The sequence below is a fragment of the Cervus canadensis genome, chromosome 8 (assembly GCF_019320065.1).
Source record: "Cervus canadensis isolate Bull #8, Minnesota chromosome 8, ASM1932006v1, whole genome shotgun sequence".
Classification (NCBI taxonomy): domain Eukaryota; kingdom Metazoa; phylum Chordata; class Mammalia; order Artiodactyla; family Cervidae; genus Cervus; species Cervus canadensis.
In genome coordinates this window covers 36,619,710-36,643,868 of record NC_057393.1, presented here as the reverse complement: position 1 = coordinate 36,643,868, position 24,159 = coordinate 36,619,710, and the positions used below count along the sequence as shown (strand labels likewise).

The 24,159-nt window shown below is 37.4% G+C and overlaps 1 protein-coding gene across 7 annotated transcripts in view; it reads right to left on the bottom strand.

The window, feature by feature from the left end:
* Positions 1-24,159, bottom strand: part of CPEB3 (cytoplasmic polyadenylation element binding protein 3) — a 190,719-nt gene that overhangs the window by 104,043 nt on the left and 62,517 nt on the right. For 5 of the 7 annotated variants that reach the window (XM_043476008.1, XM_043476007.1, XM_043476006.1 and 2 more), the window contains exon 3: positions 6,496-6,655. In XM_043476008.1, coding sequence (XP_043331943.1) covers positions 6,496-6,655 — 160 coding nt within the window. The remainder of the gene's footprint in view (positions 1-6,495; positions 6,656-24,159) is intronic. The other 2 variants (XM_043476010.1, XM_043476009.1) reach the window with 1 other exon arrangement.

Here is a 24,159-nt window from a genome sequence, read left to right as displayed (position 1 = left end):
TATCACTAACTAGTTAATGACCTTTGACATAATACTTATGTCCAGACCTTTGTTCTTACAGTAACAGGGGGCTAGATGCTTGTTTTTGTATGCTGTATGCCGTCAAGCAAAGAATCATTTATATATTTTTAAAGAGTTGTAAAAACAAACACAAAAGTTAAAAAACAAAGAATAATGTGCAACAGAAACCATATGGCCCATAGGCCTAAAATATTTACTCTCTGGCCTATAAGATGCCAAGTCTGAATCAAATGTTTCAACTAATAGCCTCAGGGGTTTAAGAGTGGAAGATGTATTAATTATTTGGGAAAAAGGAGGTGGATACGATTTACTTATCATATTCTGAGGTATTCAAACTTAACAAACAACCAGTCACTGAAAAATCTGCCCTAAAAAATACAATCACTGCCAATCAGAATTTAAGAAAAGGGCGCATTGAGAGGGTCTCTCAATCTCTGACCTAGGAATATTCAGATATTGGTGTTGTTCCCATAAAGCAAGGATGTTCTCTAAATGTTTTCATAACTATAAAGGGCTATCAAGAAAACCAAGCAAGCCCAGATTTAGCTCATTAAACTTCTATTTCCTGTGCTACAATCATTTATGGTAAAGAATTGTGTAGTTTATTACTACTACATCAAATAATAGTTTTTATGTTTCTGGGACTCCTTATGTTCCCTAACATTAAGGGGCACCCCTCTCTGTAGTCCTCCAGAAGTTGGATCCTGTTTATACTCTTTCCATCAGGTCTTTAAACTTTTCAGCCTGGAAAGATGAAGCTGAAAGGAAAATCTATAGTTCGATTCTAATTATCATCCTCTACACTGATTACTTCCAATTCAATCTTTCTAAAGATGCAGCAAAACAAGAGCCTTAGGCCATGTTTTGTAAATGAAAGTATCACTACTTGCTGAAAAGAAGAAAATTTTTGCCCTTTCTGGTATCCTTCCTACTACTGTTGGCCAATTCGAGGTCACTTTAATGATCTCTAGATCAAGATCATCCACTAGAGATTTTATGAGAAACTCGAGTTCAGTGTCAAATCCATCATGATCAATTACTTAAATGTAATCTAATTTTTCCCAACAATATGCAAATCCTTTTTAGTAAACTGCTTATGGCTTCTTTAAGCTACTTTCTCTACTCTTCAAAAATTAATGTCTAGATTATAAAATACATTTTCACTGGAGAAAATGAGACAATACAGAAAAGTGAAAAAAACAAGATCATCAACTAAAGACGAGCTCTGTTAGCATTTTGATTTATAGTCTGCCAGTTTAGGAGTATATATGTGTAAAGGTTTCTTATCTAAAATGAGGTTTATTTTATAATATTTTTTAAATTTAATATATTGCATGCCTTAAGTTTTATGGTTATTTTGGATTTTGAAGGAGAGAGAAAATATCAAAAGCGAAAGAAAAACTGACTCCAAACTCAGATGAGGCCATTTCTTTTTTCTTCCTTTTGTCCAACAAATACTGCTGTTTAATCAGCTGTGAAAATAGAATCAAGTGTGTGACATCTGGTGATTTTTGTTAATGCAGTCTGGTGCTGCCAGCGTGACATTTTGTCACCTGTCCATGGTCTGCTATTTTTAAACTGTTCTTGTCAGCTAGCTATCTTTTAAGTATAGTGTAAAATATAAGGTTTCGAAAACTGGAAGGCATACTTGGTTTTACTGAGTTAAATGATGCTGTGGAAATCTGAGACTGTGTCCCACTTTCCCCACTGCATAAGGCCTGATAAATGGGGGTGGGAGAGGAAGGGGGCAAGGTTGGAGAATAGGGTTACATACAGTTATTCAGACTGTAAAAATCACAGTCTCATAAGCTCAATTCACATTCACATTTAAGAAGCTAGTTATAAAAAACTGTCTCTACTGTTATTTAAAGTTTCAGAGTCAAACTAAACCTATACTTATATAAGTCCAAAGTAAAAACTGGAATTTTTGTTAATTCGTAATTGATTATGAAAGTCACCTCTTCACTTCTGCAATACCATTAGGAGATAGGGAACAACTGCTGTATCTTTCTCTAATCATTCCCATATGTTCTAAAAAGTCAAGTCCTTTCGAGACCTTTATATAACAGAATGTGAGTGCTGTGTTCTAGAAAACATAAGACAATGCACATTCTACTGGATTCTATTTCCTACCAATTTTCCCAATAAAGTTTTAGAGACAATGTCTCAAAAAAACTATCTATAAGATAAAATAATACATTAGGTAGGAATACAATAAAATGGTGCTTCAAATCCCTTTTAAGGGAAAATTATAAAAGTATGGTACTATACCATTTAAAATATGTTTCAAAGAACCACAAAGCAAAAGAAATGAGGTTCAACCTGAGGTCAAATCCTAGTTTCTTTGCATACCAGCAGTGAATAATTTTTGGTATGTTATCAATTTCTTTGTGCCTACATTGCCTCATTTCAGGCTGTACTCTAGCACAATTAAAGCCAGAAATTTCCAGAGGTATATCCAGGATTAAGTACCCTTAATCTTTTTCTTACTCTCAGGTGATTATAGTGATATACTAAAAGGGTCACTGGACAAATTAATGGGAGTTACCTACTTAAAAAAAAAAAAATCACTCAACTTCTATGTATTGTCTTCCCTTTTGTGTAGAACAAAAACAATCACTTCTTGCTAACATAGAACCTGTGCCCTAACAGTTTCTGCAATCAGCTAACTTTTATACAAGACGGACTGATATGGGCCAAAGGGAGGTAGTACAAAAACAGAACTGGAACAGTAATTCAAGTAAATAAAGAGACCGTATACTTTTCTGAATCAACTAAACGTAATGAAGGAGCACTTTTTCTAAAACAAGGTGACCTCAGCATTTCAGAAATGGAGCCAATTTTCTGTAAGGCTGTGTAATGCTAAATGTTTCATCAGGCACTACCCCCAAATAGCCAGCCAAGCTTACTCCTCTGTCATAACATGCAGGCTAAATGGGATGCGAGGTAAAGTTTCATCATTAGTAGCAACTCAGGAGGGTATAGGGATGAACCTTTCCCTTACCTCTAATCCTAACTCTCTTGATGCCAGAAATCCCCCTAATTCTCATAGTCAGGAGAAGAGTTAGCATTCCCTATGTCCACTAGAAAAGAGGACAGAGGACAACTCTTCCTACTAAGGCCTCAGTTATCCTTCTCCCCCCACCCCGATTCAAGAGAAAAGTTGAATAAAAGGATTTCTTACTGAAAACATTTATACAATGAAATATCACTGTGAACTTATTTTCCTCATGTTCACTTTATGTACATCATGAAATACTTTCATTTTGCAGGAATGTAATATCCTACCTGATTATTTTTTTTACACTATTCAGATAAAAAATTTTGGAAAGCCAATAAAACTTAGGAGGATTGTTTTTCTTTCTCCCTTAGGTAGTTTTTTATAATGACAGAATGCTTATCCTTCAGTAATCACTACTTGTATCTATGGCAAAGTCACAATTTTGACAGCTTGCATTTAAAAGCCTTCAACATTTAGCTGCAGCCTAGCTGGAAGGAGTAAATACTGTGGGGACAAAAAGACTTCCTTTATTACCTAAGTCAGGCAGAGGCACACCACTACCACTGCTGCGGTCTTTATCTCACCTTCACTTTATGAACTAGGTGCTTTATTTTAATGATGAAGACACTAAGGCTTTGAAGAGGCTAACTAATCTATGTAGATCAATAGCCAACTAAAGGCAGAACCAGAATTCAAACCCAGGTTTGAATGACTGAAAAGTCAGAAAGTCTGAGTTGAAATTTCATACCCTATAGAGAGAATATAAAATGTCTGGAAAAATTTTAATAAAAATAATAATCTTTGTTATCTCTAGGTAGTAAGTTTCAGGTGTTTTTTCACTTTTCTTTTGTCTTTTTACATACCATTTGAATTTCTTACAATGAGAATGTATTTTTTTCCTAAAGAAAACCGAGATCCAGAGCAAAATACCAAAACAAATAAGCACACAAAAAAACCAACTGACTTTCTAACTTGAATTTAGAGAGCCTCAAAATAGTCTTCAAGTAAAAGAGGATACTAACGGCAGGAGGAAGAAAAGGATAGATAAGGAGCAGTGTTTTTGGACAGACTCATACAGAAGCCACATGATAGGTACCCTAGCCTATCACCTTTCTCTTAAAGCTTGATTCACCTAGATATTTCCATCTTTTGACTCAGAGACCCTCTCTATGAATATATCTTTAAAAAAAGCTACGTGTAAGAACTCGTTCATGGCAGCATTACCTATAATGGAGAAAGAGCTAGAAGCAACCTAAGAGTCCAAAGTTAAGGTCTATCAATAAATTATAAAGGCCAGATAAAAATAGTGTTTATTATGCAGGGGGAGAAAAGATACACCATCACAATGTTTCTTTTATTTTTTAAATTATCTTTTCGTTATTATAATGTGTTCCATTTTTAAAGTAAAAAATTACTGAAAATCTTTCCCTTAAAATGCTGGCATCATGATTATGTTTTTAGAAGTAATAAGGATCAAACACATGGTGCTATAACCATATGTAAAAGTCTCCCAGTTGGAAAACAGAAGCAGGAAGTTCAAACACCCTAACTAGGGGACAATAACATGGTGATGTAACTGACCATGCGAAGTAGTTCATTCATAGGAAATCACTGTGAGTGGTATGAATTGTGAAGTTGTAACCATATTGAGACTGTAAAAATGCACATATTAAATGCCTTCCAGATTCTTAGGTCACACTATATCTTAACGTACAATTCAAAAGCCTTTTACAGATGAAACCTCACATTTGCAAGTGTACTAGAGAAATTTATGCAGAGGTATCCGGACAGATAAGAAAAAAGGGCCCCAGGGTTGGGGCCAGGGAGAGGGAGGTTTAAGAGAGAGGGGATATATATTTATATATATATATGTATATACATATATATATGTATGTATAGTTATGACTGATTCACAATGATGTATGGCAGAAACCAACACAACATTGTAAAGCAATTACTCTCCAATTAAAAATTTAAAAAGGGTGGGGGGGCACCAAAAGTGGAATAAGGTATTTACCCTGGTCCACAATACAGTACCCTCCACGCACTTTAGCAGTGCTACTCTCAACAGAGCATGACAGCTCCTGCTTAATCAATATTCACAAAAACTCTAGAAAATTATTTTATAGACCATAATCTAATATCTTTTCATAAACTTTTATTGCTAGAAGAATACAGACCAAGACAAGACAGACATGCATAAAGAACAAGGGCTGACTTCTTTAGAATAATAGGATGGGCTTACAGCTGTTCCTGGTAGAGAAGGACGACAAATGTAGCCTTAGAAGATACTAAAAACACAAAACAGTCTGTGAATATTATGTGGTTTTTTTTTAACACCATTCTCACTTCTAAGTGAAATTACCACGTACCTAATCTTTACTGAAGAAAGATGTGGTAACAGTGACTAAATATAACAATGACAAAAAGAGAGGCAGTTTTTTTTCCTACTTCTGAAGGCCTTAAAATATAGCTTTTCTCAAAATCTTTTATTTTCTTCACAGCCTGTTAACTACTTTCTTTTCACTAGAAATTGAGGAAAGCAGCAGAAAATCATGAGTGTGACAAGAAAATGATGAAATAGATATTTGGTGTGGCGTGAGGAAATGACTGTCACGTCCCCAGCCAGTCATATTCTATATAAGAGCCTGCAGAGAACCAGAGGGGATCACATTCCTCACAACTCTAGAGAACATAAGGGTTCACATAAGATGAGTGTCCCTGTGGCTGACTCTTCCAGTTTTCAGATAGTTAGGCTCTCAACCCAAGTACAATGGCTATTTCCACAGAAAAATTTCATTTTAGTATTTTAAAATATCATAATGCCCCCAAGAACTCCTATAATCCATAACAAGAACTATCTGTAATCAAGAATGTAATATCACCCCCTCTCCTGAATTGACATGGGCTCTAAAAATAGGAAATCCTAATATTGCTGACCTTGGGACTTTATGCCTTATATTTTATCCAAAACATTTTCCCTGTGTTCAGCCTTAAAGAATGCAAAGTGTCACTACCTGCTCTTAAAGACTGTGTAGTGATACTTCCTGCCCTAGGAAAGTGATTGTATTTTAATAAAACCCTTTTCTACAAAGTTTTCTGACTTAGCCTTTGGAGATTAATCTCATACTTCCTTGCAGTAGACTTGGATTTAAATGAATTAATCCAGGTTCGGCCAAGGATTTCAAATACACAAAGCCCAGAAAACTTGGCTTCTGGTCTCATGCTATAAACCACGACCTCAGCTACCCAACACATGCTTCTGCCAGACATTATGATTAAAGCAGTCAACCGTGATTATGGTAGGTAGCTGAACCCAGGTTTAAAAAAAATCAACTTTAAATACATTCCACAATGCTTTACAGAAGCAAACAAAAAGAAACAAACAAAAAAGAAAAACAAAACACAATTAATAAAAAGCTGATTTTTGTTTAAAACACCAAGCAAGGAATGGACATATGAATATTCCTAACCTGCAAAATGATTCCTCCACATTATATCAGCGAAACTCATTGGTGGGCCACTGGGAGGGTAGTGTTTACCTTTCAGAGGCTCATGATCAGTCCTTATCATATCCATTAAGGAGTTCTCCAACGAGTGCAAGTTAAAAGTGTCATAGGGCCGACTCCGGTCCTAAAAATAAAAACAAAATAATACATACAATTACTTCATAAAGTTAATAACCATATCATTTGCTTCTTGCCATGGATTAATGACATGAATCAAAACTCCAGGTAGTTTTAATAATACACAGTCATTCTTTTCATTAAGAATAATGACTTGACAACATGAAGTTTAATATGTTTTCATAATTAATTAAATTGTACCTTTTTCCCTAATAATTCTTTAATGTATATGCCCCACTACTTCAGACCAATTTTCTCTCAAATGAACTGAAAATGTAAATTCAAGAAAGAGTCAAGTGAATTGACTTTGCCTTCTACCCTTCACACTTGGCCTCTACTATCAAATGAATATTCTATTCAAATGAATAGAAATATTTTTCCCTAGAGAAAGACACTAAGAGCTCAGTCTACCAACAGAAACATTTCCCTGAAAAATCAAAAGGAGGCTATAGTTTCAGTGTAATTAATTGAATTGGGCATCTTTAATAATTATTACTAAGTTCCATACATTGGGGCTTCCCTGGTGGCTCAGAGGTTAAAGCGTTTGCCTGGAATGCGGGAGATCCGGGTTCAACCCCTGAGTTGGGAAGATCCTCTGGAAAAGGAAGTGGCAACCCACTTCAGTACTCTTGCCTGGAGAATCCCATGGAGGGAGGAGCCTGGTAGGCTACAGTCCATGGGTTCGCAAAAGAGTCAGACACAACTGAGTGACTTCACTTTCTTTCCATACATTAGATATACTTTATAAAAATTAAAATGTGTCCAAAGTACTAAAACTACCTTTTGAAAAACTGCATGAAAAAACCTTTAACCCAAGGTTGTGTGCTTTCATGATGTTAGATTCAACAACATTTTGAAAACAGAGAGCTAACACAAACTAAGTGAAGGAAAAAACTGTTCTACTGTGTTTCATTTAAGCCCATGGGAGACCATCACCTACAAATTATTTTTAGTAGTATGAGCCTAAAAGGAAGTGTGGTTCATGGCCTAACTTAATACTATAGAACAGATTTAGTTTGCTTTTGTTAAAGAAAAGCAATACAGTCATAAACCTCAACAACCACACCAAATCAAACTACAGCAATGAGAGATTATTTTCAGGGTCCTGAAGAGTTTATCCAGCTTTGCAAATGATCACTTATCCTCCCCTTTGAGCAACAGAATAACAAAATGACTGCCTAGATGAGCAAAAAGGGATACACTAGGTAAAAACCTCAGCTAGAGTCATCATTTTCCAGCTTAAGTCTTAAAATCTTGGGGAGCTGTTTCCTTCTGGTTTCTAGAAAGTGTGGCCATATACCTATCCATGGAGGTGGAAAGGAAGGTGGCATTTCCTCAGCACTGAGCATAAAGTGGGAACCCAGAGGGTAACTGAATGAATGAATGCAATAAGTTTGGCTGAAGGACCCAAGAAGAGCCCTAAACTGAGAACCAGAAGCAAAAGTGCTTCAACAACTACAATCAACGAACAGCTTCTGGACATCATTATCTAACCTCTCCAGTCTGTGCCTGAAATTTCTTCCTTTATACAAATGAGGGGATTGAACTAGATTATTTATAATATCCCTTCCAATCCAATACTTGTTTTTAACTCACACATGAAGAAGGGTACAGATGTCTTTAAATTCACACATGAGGTAGAGGGCACAGATATTTTCAGATGCTACAGAGAGAAATTTCTTTCTCACAAACCTTTAATGACAAGCTGAGGGCCAGACCCTGGTGATTCAGAGATGAATGTTATAACCTAGTCCCTGTTTGCAAGTAACTAGTAGAGGGAGACATAACCAGTTAAAATAAGAGTATGACAGGTGTTTTAACAAAGGAATGTAAACAGTAAAATGAAAACTAAGTCACATCTATGTCTTAAAGAACATACAGGGGCTTCCCTAGCAGTCCAGTGGTTAAGACTCTATGCTTACAATGCAGGAGAGATGGGTTCGATCCCTGGCCGGGAAACTTAAGATCCCCCATGCCATGCAGTGCAGTCAAGGAAAAAAAAAAAAAAAGACATATATTTGTGTGTGTATAATTCTTTTTCAAATCACATTCTATAAAATCGTGTCTTAAATCTGGACCTGTTATTTAACCAGCAATTAGGCTTGTCTTCATTTATTCTTGAAGTCTTCAGTATTCTCATTGGCAAAATGGGATCTTATCTGGGAAGATTAGGGTGAAAGAAGTTAAGTATTCATTTTACTCACATTGTATCTGTCAAAGAGCTAGCACTCATCATTTCTTTGCTTTTTAATAATTTTATTTACTTATTCACTTTTGGCTGTGTTAGGTCTTTGCTGCTGCATGGGCTCTTCTCTAGCTGCACAGTTGCAGAGAGTGGGGGCTACTTTCTAGTTGCGGTGCATGGGCTTATTGTAGTGGCTTCTCTTGAGAAGGACAGACTCTAGGGCACTCAGGCTTCAATAGCTGTGGCATGTGAGCTCAGTAGTTGCAGCTCCCAGGCTCCAGAGTACAGGCTCAACAGTTGCGGTGTATGGGCTTGGTTTCTCCACTAAGAGGTAGATCTTAGTGGAGATCTTCCCAAATCAGGGATCAAACCACTGTCTTCTGCATTGACAAGCTGATTCTTTACCACTGAGCCACCAGGGAAGTCCAACATTTCTTTCTTTACTGCTGCCCTCCCACCCTTCTCTGCCTACACTCCATTTTTTTCCTTTTTAACACTCAGCAGTTACTTGTGCACTAATGGATAAGAAAGAGGCATGAAATACTTTCTTTGGTTCTCCACTTTGGTCCCTATATAATTTAAGAAGGTCCCTTCTTTTGCCTTTAGAATCTTGCTGCTGATTGCTTGTTTTGCTTTGGGTTCAAGATATCAGTGGAAACTCCAATTATTTATGGAGTAAAGCTTAATTTTCAGAAATGCAAGCTTATCTGTACCCAAAATAATAAGTATCATATTCTTTGCCCAAAGCAAGAAGTAAAAAAGTATGCTGAAGAGTAGTCAAAAGGACAGACTATTTCTGGCACTGACAATCCCAGATTGTGTCTAAGAGCCTTCTATCATATGTATCCACACTTCTAACTAGAACCCTGCAGATGTGGGACTACTTCCAAAAAGGCTGATGAGGTGAAGGAACTATTTTTAAAAAATGGCTGTTTGAAGGCATTTTAGAATCTTTCCAGCCAGGACAGTGTATTTTTTCTTTTTTTCATTTAATTCTTCATATGATCCTTCAAGGTAGATAACATATTCTTTTTACACAAGGAAGGTAAGGTTCAGAGAAGATTCAAACCTGGATCTGACCTCCAAACCAATACTTAAGAAGTATAAAAACAGGTCCAAAGAAGTTGATCTAAGCTATATGGGATGGTAAACGGAAGTTCTACAGAAGCATAGCATTGCATTCAATTACCAATGAAATGACCTTCCTGGCAAGGCGGCAGTGAGTTTCTGTCAGAGGACTATCAGATATTAGATGACTGCCTGTCAGGAAAACTGCAGCAGACACTTGGAGAAGGATTCACGTATCTAAAATTGTTCCCAACCTGTCATATGGTTAAAATCACATGTAGAATGGTTAAAATGCAGGTTCCTGGGCTCTGGCTAAAAGCAACTTAATTATAACTTAAAAAGAAATGAATAGGACTTTGCTGGTGGGTACAGTGGATAAGAATCTGCCTGCCAATGCAGGGGACATGGGCTTGATCCCTGGTCCGGGAATATTTCACATGCCACGGAGCAGCTAAGCCCAAGCGCCACAACTACTGACCTTGCGCTCCAGAGACTGTGAGCCATAACTACTGAGTTCAGTGTACAACTACTGAAGCCTGTGTGCCTAGAACCTGAGCTCCACAACAAGAGAAGCCATCGCAATGAGAAGCCCAGGCACCACAACAAAGAACAGCCCCTGCTCGCCACAACCAGAGAAAGCCTGTGCACAGCAACGAAGACACAGAGCAATCAAAAATAAACATTTTTTTAAAAAAAGAAATTAATGTCCTGGTGATTCTTATGACTGGCTAGATTTGAGAGCCACCAGACTGGATGACTCTTCAAGTTAAGCCTTTATACCCGTGAATCTGATCACTAAAATGGGACAGTAAAGTGAGGGGAGAGACTAGACAGCAGCAAGAAATAAACCAGCTGGGTCACTTTGACAAGGGTCAGCTTTGTAGTCTCCTAATTGATTGTGGGTGAGAGAAGCAGTTGGTGGCCTAGTTTTTAAAAGAACAGACTTTGAAATCAGACATCTGATTTTTAAATTCTGGCTCTGCCACTTGCTGGCATGTCATTTTGAACAAGTCTAAGCCTTGATCATCTACATTTACAAAATGGCAGTGAAAAGAAATCTCTTTTCATGGCTGTTTTGAGTACTAGATGGCAAAGTACAACGAGGTATCTGTACCTCATTGTACTAATACTGAAATCTGTACTAATATTGGAATATTAGTGTTCAACAGATGAAACAAGTGAAATGCACAGTGGAATCTGCATCAGCTTCTTACTTGAACAAATGTCAATAAGTGCTGAGAGACTTACTTTCTTACTAAAATTAATTCTGTCTATGCCTCATCAATTTATATTTACATACGATTCACCCTTCTTAGTTTTATAAGTAGTAAACGTTGTTGAATTAACTGATTAACCAGGAACAAAAAAGATAGAAAAACTAAAAAATGTGAATTGAAATTCATCAGAAATTATGCACACAGAAAATCAGACCACAATTTATCATTTAACAACACAGGTGACAAATGGCAAATAATCACATAAAGTCTTTTTTCCCATTAGTTCTGTTTCCAGGTATAGGGAGTAATAAATTGGGAAAACACCTTTTAAAGCTTGTTTTTAACAAGCAAACATATCAGGATGTCTTAGTACATATATAAATAATGTTTCCCATTACTGACTCTTTTGTCCAGAGATAAGGAAGGACAGGTGTTATCAGATGTACACAGAGGCAGCCCACCCGCACTATACAGCTCATTAGGCCTGCTTTCCCTCTTCCCCTAGCTTGACTTAATGTTAATACACTTACCAAGTACTTAATATGTGCCTGACACTGTTCTAAAAATGCTAAATGTCTTCCCTCACAACTCTGTGAGGTAGGTAGCTTTTACCCCATTTTATAAATTAAGCAATTAAATCTTGGAGACAGAAGGAGCTGGCTCAAGGTAACTAGGCAGAACCAGGACTCCCTGTACTGCTTCCCTGACTTCCTCCTACTCCTTCCACCTTAAATCTTTTCCACAAACACCCACCTCAACCTAATCCTGACACAATCACAGAGAGGACTCTTTGATCCCACTCTCCCACACAGGCAACCTAACCCTCACTTGCCCTTGGTCAATGACCCTGGTTCTACTGACAACTGTTAAATTCAAGAGGAAGTTTGATCTACCCTCCAGGACAGCCTCAGGTAAGCCTCTACCAGCCCTATTTCATTTACTTGCCTTTTTCTTGGGAGAGAAATCCAGGACCCTTTCCAAACCTTTCTGGCTTATCCCCAGACATTTCCTCTCCTAGAGATACAAAGTCAAAGCTGCAAGGGGCCAAGAGAGCATTTAGGAAAAAAAAAAAAAAAGCAGCTCTGGAACCACATGATAAAATTAATCATGGTTATATAACTATTCAAAGTCACAAAGCTGGTCAGAAATCAGGATGTGAACCCAGATATGTGACTTTCAAGTTCACACCAGTAATGCTCCAATGCTCTATACTGATCAGTTGCCATGAGTCCCGTGAACAATGGGAGCTTGGCTGGGAGCAATGGGGCAGAGACAAGATCAAAAATCAAAAGGAGGACAGGTGTCTGAAAGGGCTAGCAAAGGATAAATGGGGTTGTGAAATGATATCAAAGAAAGAGGAGGAATTTCTGAAGGAGGTGTTTCTATTTATCATAGGGCTCCAACATACGTAGGATAAAATATTTCAAGGTTAAGGGCATTCAACCCATGAGCAAGAACCCACAAAACTAGCCATTTCTGAATTTCTGCCATACTGCTTTTATTATCTAATCAGTTTACATTATTTGAAACTATCTCAATTCCCTGTCCTATACTATAAACATTGTTTAAGGGAAATGAATACACTTTACCTATTTTTAAATGGATATTTAATTACATAATTAAAAATATGAATATATTCTTCTCAAACACACACACACAATATATTACAGAAAAAGCAAAAACTGCCAATCCTCCTGCCTTTTTTGCACTCTCTAAGACCACTACATACTTCTGGCAAATATTCTTTCAGATTTTTTAAAATATACACACATACATACATAGAAAACATATATTATTTTGCTATTTTTTGCTAAATGTGAAAATATGCATGCTGTCTTGCTATTTGCTTTCTTTGATCAATACTGTGCTTCTGAGATGTTGTTTAGTTGCTCAGTCATATCGGATTCTTTGTGACCCCACGGACTGCAACATGCCAGGCTTCCTTGTGCATCACCAACTCCCAGAGCTTGCTCAAACTCATGTCCATTGAGTCAGTGATGCCATCCAAAAATCTCATCCTCTGTCATCCCCTTCTCCTCCTGCCTTCAATCTTTCCCACCATCAGGGTCTTTTCCAAGGAGTCAGTTCTTCATGTCAGGTGGCCAAAGTATTGGAGCTTCAGCATCAGTCCTTCCAGTGAATATTCAGGACTGATTTCCTTTAGGATTGACTGGTTTGATCTCCCTGCAGTCCAACGGACTTCCAAGACTCTTCTCTAGCACCACAGTTCGAAAGCATCAATTCTTTTGCTCTCAAGCTTCTTTATGGTCCAACTCTTGCATCCATACGTGACTACTGGAAAAACCACAGCCTTGACTAGATGGATCTTGGCTACTTTGGCACAATGGTATCCTGACCCCTGGTTTCTATGAAGGACACCACTACTAATGAAACATAAGGATCTATGGAATCTGACAGCCCTGAGTAAAACTCCAAGAGGCAATACATGCTAAAGATCAGCATGTAGTAATCTCAAGCATAGAATATGCTTAAGAGTACCAGAAAGAACAAACAGAACATTTCATAACAAATATTAGGTGGGATAGGAAACAATTAGATAAGTAGTAATATAAAATTTCTATTTATCACAAAGTAGAAGTCTAGGAATTTATAGTTCTAAACCAATACTGCTGTTATTTGCCAGAACATATCAAAAGCAGGAGGTCCCTATATCAAACTGAACTTTACTATAGTACAAAGCTGCTTGATAAACATTTGCCCAAAGATTACAACCTTTCTCACATAAAGGAAAATCAATGTCACTAAGCTATGGGGAAGAGAAAAAAAAAATAACTTTTCAAATGTAGATTTTCATCTCATCTTCAGTAGGTATCAAGTCCTTCAGTCAATTTTAACCATCCCAAATGAGATTATCATATTTGTAGCCCTCTGGAAAATGTGATTGTAGACTCTCCCCCAGTCACTCAATAGCAAGCAGATACACCTTTTATCCAACCCGAAGTCCTTACAAAGTTGAGATCTCTCTCACTTTCCTATCTTCAGAAAAAAACAATTGACCCCAGCACCTGCTATGAATTTTAAAATTCTTTAACATTATTGTCAAATCAATTCTCCATGCAAGAAATTCTCAAGAACCTGCAACACAGCCGTACATAAAGAAATCAAAGTTTTCTCATCCTTTTCTTCGTAAGGATGACTAATTCCAACCACTCAAACTTTTCATCAGATCATATTTTTTCCTTGCTGTACAACAGCAAAAGGATAGTTTGACCTGCTCTGAGAGATGCTCAAAAACGAGATGAGTGTGACAACTTGCAGGACAACCCAGGAGTTTCACCTCATCTCGTCCTGTTCCCTGCCACCCCAATCTTCCTGCACAGCTCTCCTCACTGGTTTGCCACAAGATGCAGTAAGAGGCCCAGTTTATCAGACACAGGGAAACATGGCTCTTAAAATGTTATTCACCATAAATGACATTCACTTTGAGGCCAGATCTAGCTGGGTAAATACTGACAGGGTCAACTGGACAAAAAGTACAAATGCTTGTTGCTACCACTTCTGACTGTGGTAAACAGCTCAGAGCTAAGTACATAAGCACTTTTAAAAAGAGTGATTATACAGTTTAGCAGTATGCTAGGTAAAAGGCAGAAAGTCAGACCTAGGAAGGACACAGAAAGGGAAACGGGTAACTAGAGAGGTTAGAAGAGCAGGGTCCAAGGAACTCTGAAAATTAAAGTTCCCCTTTTCCTAGTTATTGTGCATATGTGTTGTCCCAAATGTTAGGTGGTGTCCCATATGTGCTGGTGTTGTCCCAAAACTGTTAGGCGGCAGAATATCATCCCAAGTAACTGATTATTAGACATGACAACGTAAGGGAAGCTTGACCTTCACAACCAAAACCTATCTTAGAATATTATGCAAAGGTACATATATTCTCTATATTGTTTTCTTGTTACTGACCATAAATGTCAGAATCCATCCACAAAACTGACCATTTCCAGGTATTGTTGGATTCTACTGGTGTTCCCAACCCCAACATCCTAAAACTCCAGATAATCAACACTAATGCCTGTTATCCTCAATAAACTATAACTTCCATGGGAGCAGAGATATACCTTATTTCTCCATATTTTCACCACCCACTAGAGGCCCTGGCATATAACAGGCATTCACTAAATGACTGCTTTACATTTAAATCATCCTCCCAATGGCTTCATACTGCAAGATTTTCATTTAAAACTAACAAAGAACCACATACCTATTAGAGAGGCTAAAACCCAAACAAATAAACAAAACATCCTGACAACTGCAAATGCTGACTAGGACATGGAACAACTCTCATAAATTGCTGGTGGGAATGCAAAATGGTACTGCCACTTTGGAAAAAACAATTTGGAAACAGAAACACATGTCCATACAAAAATCTGTACATAAATGCTCACAAAACTTTATAAAACAACTTACAATTTCCAAAAACTGGAAACTATGCAAATACCCACCAAGTGGAATATTATTCAGCAACAAAAAAATGAAATACTGATGTTCTCTAACATGGGCAAACCTTAAAAATACTATGATGAAAAAAAAAAAAAATACTATGATGAGTGAAAGAAGCCAGTCACTAAGAATCACGTATAATTCCAATTATCGAAGATGTCCAAAACAGGCAAATTATCCAGAGACAGAAAAGTAGACTGGTTATAGCCTAGGGCTAGGAGAGTCAGGAGGGAAATGGGGAGTGACTGCTCTTGGGTACAGGTTTCTTTTGGCCATGACGAAAATGTTCTAAAATTAGATAGTAAATGACTGACATACAATTTAGTAAATATACTCAAAGGATGAATGAATTTCTTGGTTTATGAATTATATCTCAATAAAACTATTATTTAAAAAAAGAAAAAAGCTTTCCTAAGATTTGAATAGGAATTATGATACTGCCTGAAAATCATCTAGTTTAGTCACAGCACATAAGTCCTAACAACTTCTTGAGCTATGACTGAAGAAGGCAAAGTATGTTCCATTCAGGAGCCACTGAAGGATCCAGGTAATGAAATCTAAATCACAAGTAGTGAAATTCAAAAGGCCACGCTGCTGCTGCTGCTAAATTGCTTCAGTCGTGTCCGACTCTGTGTGACGCCATAGACAGCAGTCCACCAGGCTCCCCCGTCCCTGGGATTCTCCAGGCAAGAACACTGGAGTGGGTTGCCATTTCCTTCTCCAATGCATGAAAGTGAAAAGTGAAAGTGAAGTCGCTCAGTCGTATTTGACTCTTCTCGATCCCATGGACTGCAGCCTACCAGGCTCCTCTGTCCATGGGATTTTCCAGGCAGTACTGGAGTGGAAAAGTACTGGAGTGGGTTGCCATTGCCTTCTCCAAAAGGCAACCCTCCTGCCAGTCATATAACTAATGCCATCCGTTGTCACAGTATGTATCATTTCTATTTCATTTTTTGGCTGTACTTCGTGGCATGTGGGATCTTAGTTCCCCGACGAGGGATCAAATCAAACCCATGCCCACTGCAGTGGAAGCATGGAGTTTTAACCACTGGACTGCCAGGTAAGTCCCTTCATTTCTGTTTATAACGATGTCTTTAATGTTCCTCTGGAAACCCTCAAGCAGTTGCTAACCATATTACCCACAAACAGCACCTTTTCATGTCTCCTATTGTTTCTGACCAGTTTTTTTCTTTTTTAATCCCAGAGATTTCAGTCTTATACTGATAGTACCGTGACTTTCAGAGACCCAGCTTATCCCATTTACAACCTTTTAAGAATGATGTGCTCCAGTAGCTACCTAAAAGCACTACTAAGCCATAAAATATATCTAAATTCATAAACACCAAAACATGCTCTGCTGCTGTTCAACTGTTTGGCTCCAACGGTTAGGTGAGGTGACAGCAGAATTTGCAGATTCACCAGAATCTGACAGGGGCCGCGACGCGAATGCTTCTGCTCTGGCCCCTTGTTATCCTTTGATCCCTGTATTTAAAAACTGGTCAGCAAAATACAGCTGCTTTAATGCAAATAGTCTTATGGCAAAGAAAACAATAAAGCAACAACTCTGCCAGTTTGGGCTAGCACCTGTTCAGGGTTCTTCTCCCCTTCAGAAACCAACAGATGATGCCATGCCCAGTGTCCACGTAGATTAAGAGCTATGGACTCTAGCTTTTTGCTGTCACTCACCGGTCACCACTGGAGATGTCACCAATGTGCTGTGTGTTTATTTTTAAGCGGGGAACCTGGTGAGTACCATGAAAATTCACCCCATGTTGATGGACTGGAACCAAAGGAAGAGAAGTGCATTATGTTTTCTGTTTCCAAATCCCTCTCTTTTAATGGAAGGAGGGAAAAACAACCCCCACCAAACCCTGCTTCTCCAGTTTACTGTATAATCTCATCCAAGTCCAGATGAGACCAATAATAAAAACAGACTAACAACAAATATAATAGGATAAGTATAGTTAAAAGCTCTGTCTTAACCATTTTTAAAGCTGTATTCTTTTTTAATTTGAACAGGCTTGCTGCTGCTGCTGCTGCTAAGTCACTTCAGTCGTGTCCGACTCTGTGCGACCCCATCGACGGCAGCCCACCAGACTCCCCCGTCCCTGGGATTCTCCAGGCAAGAACACTGCAGTGGGTTGCCATTTCCTTCTCCAATTGAACAGGCTTACTCCCCCTTTATGACCACTGGCTCTGACATAAAACAATGCTGATTTACAAAAATAGCTTCCAATTTATCTCTAGAGAGAGGGAAATGGGTGGGTATACTGGTTTTCATTACAAGTCTTGTAGAATTTATTAGGTCACAGCTACCATATAATGGATAATTAATATGTGCCAGACCCTGTACTCAGTACTTTAGTTCGGTTATTTTATTTAATCTTTACAATTTTCCTATGAGGTAGATATTTTAATCTCTATTTTACAGACGAGGAAACTAAATCTTAAATTCAGTTCTCAATACAAATTAGGTGTGCTTGGAGAAGGCGTACCACACACAAAAAATTATTTGTTATGTAAGAATTCCAGGAAGGAAAGAACATCTATAAATCCTCAGCCTAATCTTCCATTTAAATGTTATCACATTTAACGTGAACTGGTTAAAGTATCTAAAATGCAAAGCATCTACATTTATTAAAATATTTGGTATTTGGAAGGTTAAAAAAAAATTTTAGTTCAAAATGAAACCCGTAAAACAAAACAAAACCAAAAAAAATGAAACCCGTATCATTCTTGTAATGCTACTCTAAGGTACTTTAGAGATTATATAGTAAAATGCAATAATTTAGATTAAAGGAAGTTCAGTCAGAATTTCCAAAATATCTACATCACAGAATATTTTTTAGAAGAACAGCTTTATCACTTTCAAATGTTAGTGCTAACAAGATTTTGCCAAGTGTGCTGAGGGCTGTTTTTCTACATTTATTCCACATACATTTATTAAAAACTTTAATATGTCAAGCATTAAAGATTAAGAAGTTAAGTGAGGCACAGCCTGTCCACAAGAAGCCAGCTGTCTCGCTTACAGGTAATTACTATATAATGAGGTAAGCACAATGACAGAGCTCTGTGCTTGGAATTATGGGAGCACAAACGACAGAGACATCAAAAATGTTTCCAGACAAAGAAGGGCAGAGGCACAGAGGCTTGCACAGACACCTGGGTCCAACTCCCTCAAGAAATCTGGAAGGACCCAAAGAGATTCCTCAAAGGAAATATATGGTATAGGCTATAAACAGATAAGACTCATTTGTAAATACTATTAACAATAAGGATATAGCTTAGGAAACCATTTCTCCAGGACAGTATCAGGTTAATTTGTATGTGAATGTGCCCAACTTCAGAATAATATTCTACCACAAAACAGTCCAAGTTTATTTTAAAGACTATGTTTTTGTGGCCTTAAATCTTTCCCCTGGTATTCAACTTTGGGGATCTGGAAGAAAGTATTACCTTTATCTGTTAAGTCAGATATGCAAATATTTATTCACAAGCATCCTAAAGCAACAAGTAATCTGATTTCCTCCTGTTACCTTTTATTTACAGAGTACTTTACATCTCTGAAAGCATTTTCCCACACCTCAGCTCATCTGAACCTCATTAGGGTGTTCTTTTGAGACTTACTTAGCATGCCCAATTCCATTTCAACGTGTCCCAGAACGTTGTCGTCTTATTAAACCAGCAACAGGGCTAACAAAAACTCCTGGAATTAAATACTAGCAGAACTGATCAACACTGCCTATGTGCCCAGTACTGTTTTAAGCACTTTACATGTTTCCTCTCATTTTTTTCTCATAAGAGAAAGAGTCTATGGAGATAAATACTATTATCTTGTTTTACTAGAAACTGAGGCAAAAAGACATCAAACAGAAAGTGTCTTAGATAGGAGTCAAACCCAGGCAATCCTAAGCTTTAAAACCATGTGCTCTTCTGTGTCTAAGTGGGTAATCACTCCTAGTTAATATTTTTCATTTGTTATTATCTAGCCATTATTTTTCTATCATTCCTGGTGTGGAGGGGTATATGTATGAAAAAGAGCTGTACCTTTTTATATTATTGTTTCTTATTCATTAAGCTGAATCCTACAGGAACAAGAGAAAGCAAAAATATGAATAATTCTAAAGTGGTTTTTTTCTGCCTATAATTTTAAATCTTTCCCACATCTATTAGATGACTGAAAAAACCCTAATGTTTTACTTCAATTTGTGTTTCAAACACTACTTTGAGGGAAGTGTTTACTTTTAAGTGAAACTTTTTCACTTAACTTGCTTTTTAAACGCAATTAAAGTAGGACCTTGTTTTAAGGTGAAGACATTTGGAGAGTCTTAAATTGACTCAATTCACGAAAATTAATTTTATTTCCAAAATCTTGTGGGAATTTGACAGCCTAACAACTGAGATACCAAAGTAAAAAAATTTACATGTAGACATAAATAAATATACAACCACAAATACATGTTTGTGTGTATATACATAGATATTCTTTCCATGAATTCTACTGTCACTAGAATATAATATAGCTTCTGGAGACAAGAAAGAACAAGCAAGTGGACTGGCTGTTCTGATTATCCTCATTCAACGAGACTATGAGGTGTGTATAGTATTCCAAAAGGAAAGACTCAAAAGACGGATTTCAAGGCACAAGTTGAGAAAGGAAAAAAGAAAGAAAAGCCAAGAAGAACTAAAAAGGAAAAAGCAGAAAGAACTCACTATTCGTACAACCATATACAAAAGATAATCAGTCTTGGGAATTCCCTGGGGGTTCAGTGGTTAGGACTCAGCACTTTCACTACCATGGCCTAGGTTCAATCCCTGGTCAAGACACTAAGATCTCACAAGCCTGAGGCAGGGCCAAAAAGAAAGAAAATCAGTCTTTTCATTGGGATGACTAATGGCAGCCAGAATGATAAAACTCTGCTGCTCTGTAGATAGGCAAAAGTAAAAATTTGTAAATCACAGCACATTGAAAAGCACTCACATTTCAATAGAAATGGCAAGCTACTTAACCTTCCTGTGAATCACTTTCCTCATATGAAAAATGAGGATAACAATAACACCTACCTTACATGGATGCTATGAAGATATCGGCAAAGCACTTAGTAGACTATGCAACTGAATGTAGCACCAGGCAAATGTGAAATAAACAAATGAATACTACTTGTCTCTATCATCACCTAGGGAAGTGAGGGTGTCATATAGCACAGTATGGCCTTTCAGAATGAAACTTAATTCCTTTTTCATGAAGTAATGATGAACTCAGGTAAAAGTAAGGCATGATTTACATCATGAACTGTGAAAGAGGCAAGTGGCAAATAAATTGTATTCAGGTGGAACTGAATACATATACATACATCTCTCTCTATATGCATGCGCGTGTGCTGTCACTTCAGCAGTGTCCGACTCTTTGCGACCCTACGGACTGTAGCCCCCCAGGCTCCTCTGTCCTTGGGATCCTCCAGGTAAGAATACTGGAGTGAGTTGCTATGTCCTCTTCCAGGGAATCTTCCCTGACCCAGGGATTGAATCCGAGTCTCCTATGTCTCCTGCATTAGCAGGTGGGTTCTTTACCGCTAGTGTCATCTGGGAAGCCCCCTCTCTATATATATATGGCACATGAAAAACCTACAGTAATTATTTTGAAATAATAGAAGACAGGGAAACTGTTGGAGATCAAAAGAAAGGAGGGAAAATATTATGTATACACATACCCACATACAGTCCTCCCCTCACACACACATACTCTTTGACTAATACCTAAACTACTGAACAATCTGTAGTCACTTGGAAAAATCGTTGATATGAATAAAACCTCAAGATATACAGTGCTTCCAAAACTACTTTTCATTTGAATAATTTTATAATTTTGTTGACAAATCATCTATCGTATATTAAAACTATTTCATTCAAAATGTAAACATAAAAGCTCAAAGATAATATCTACAAATATTTTTAGTGATAACAAGAATGCATGTAAAATGTTTTTGTCAACTGTAAAGAAAGTACCACATAAAATTAATAGAAACAGTGTCAGTACAATATATGCATTTAGTAATTTCTGGGAAATATTTGTTGTTCAAAATACTCACTAGCTTTCGAAAATCTGATGAAACATTCTACCTGATGGAAACAAAGACTTAGCCTAGTAGACAGTCTGTCAAGCATATTAAAAACCTCTTATATTTTCTTTGTAGATTATATATTGTATCTCTCTATTTGTTGTCTTAATGATGGCATGCTAATGGAAACCACAGATTTATGCATCAAAGTAAGAAATAAAATAGAACTCACAAGTTATAAAACTATATAAAATTTTTACTTTATCTACTTAAAAAAATTCTAATATGTAGTGGAACTAAATGCAATTTTGTTCTGTATTTTCCAAGTCTCCTGTAAATGTGTTGTCATATTTTCATAATTAAAAAAAAAAGAAAAGAGAGAAAGAAAATAAAAACAATCAGGTGCCCTGGGCGGGGGGGGATGGGGGGGGAACTATACTATGATTTGTAGTACAGACATCCTGTACCAGATCATGACATAAAACACAAACTAAGACAAAATTGCTCTAAACATCAGTTCACTCAGACCCATTTGTTCTAAGACTATATATTTACAATGTCCAATATGGTAGCCTCAACCCACATGAGTCTACAGAGTGACTGAAATGTTGCTAGAACAAATTAAGATGTGTTGTAGGTGTAAAAGCACATCCTATATTTTGCAACATAGTATGAAAAGAACAATGTAAAATACATTATTAGTAATTCTTATACTGGTTACATGTTGAAATGATATTTTGGATATAGCAGGTTAAAAACAATATATTACTAAAATTAATGTCACTTGTTTCTTTTTACTTTTTAAATATGCCACTAGAAAACTGAAAATTATTCTATGTGCCTTGCAGTCCATTTCTTTGGGCAGTGCAGCTACAGACAGATTTAATGACAACTCAGCTTGAATTCCTATATTCCAAAGTTAAAATCACTGACTATTCCAGAAACTAGACTAGTTTACAAATTTCACCAATCCCTGCCCAAACTATGCTAATTTCTGACCTAAAACCACCCTATGACTAACCTCAGTCAGTCAGTTCAGTCGCTCGCTCAGTCATGTCCAACTCTTTGTGACCCCATGCACACCAGGCTTCCCTTCCATCATCAACTCCTGGAGCATATTCAAACTCATGTCCATAGAGTCCGTGGTGCCATCCAACTATCTCATCCTCTGTCGTCCCCTTCTCCTCTCACCTTCAATCTTTCCCAGCATCAGGGTCTTTTCCGAGGAGTCAGTTCTTTTGATCAGGTGACCAAAGTATTGGAGTTTCAACTTCAACATCAGTCCTTCCAATGAATATTCATGACTGATTTCCTTTAGGATGGACTGGTTGGATTTCCCTGCAGTCCAAGGGACTCTGAAGAGTCCTCTCCAACACCACAGTTCAAAAGCATCAATTCTTCGGCACTCAGTTTTCTTTACAGTCCAACTTTCATATCCATACATGACTACTGGAAAAACCACAGCTTTGACTAGACAGACCTTTGTTGGCAAAGTAATGTCTCTGTTTTTTAATATGCTGTCTAGGTTGGTTATAGCTTTTCTTCCAAGGAGCAAGTGACTGCATGGCTGCAGTCACCACCTGCAGTGATTTTGGAGCCCGCAAAAATAAAGCCTCTCACCATTTCCATTGTTTCCCCATCTATTTACCATGGAGTGATGGGACCAGATGCCATGATCTTAAGTTTTCTGAATGCTGTTTTAAGACAACTTTTTCACTCTTCTCTTCCACTTTCATCAAGAAGCTCTCTAGTTGTTCTTCGCTTTCTGCCATAAGGGTGGTGTCATCCTCATAACTGAGGTTATTGAACTAACTTCAGCCTCCAAAATTTACTTATGTACACTAACTCCCCCACTTTTAAGACACTCATGAGACTGTCAGGATGGTGCTGGCTCAGCAAGTTTAGAAAATCTGGCTTTGTATGATCAACTGGTTTCCCTGGTGGTCTCTGTATGTGGCGTTAACAAAGTCAATGAATTAAGAGTTGTAAAATGCAATAAGTCATACTGAGGAGGTGTAACAGGAACAGTCAGTAAAAAGTACTCATATATAGGTTGTTCTGTCTAATGATTTAAATTATCTAAATTGAAATCCACACTTGTAGCAATCTACCTTCTTCTGGAAAAGTGAAAGAGCAGATCACATGGGCACTAAAGTTCCTGCTACAGAGTAGGAGTATGTAACATTAAACTAGACAACAGGTATACTGTATCAGTTTCACTAAGGTTTCTGAGTTTTATAAAAAGGCTGGAAACATCATCTAAGTTTCCAGACTGTAGAATCCTTATTATTTTCTTGTTTTGTACCCAACTCCTGACAATTTAGAGTAGAAATGAGTGGAATTTTAAGGAAGAAACAAATGTGGCCATCTCTACTACTTTTCTTTCAGTCTTGGTAGTTTAGTCACTACATCATGTCTGACTCTTTTGCAACCCCACTGGACTGTCGCCTGCCAGTCCCCTCTGGCCATGCGATTTCCCATGCAAGAGTACTGGAGTGGACTGCCATTTCCTTCTAGAGAGGAT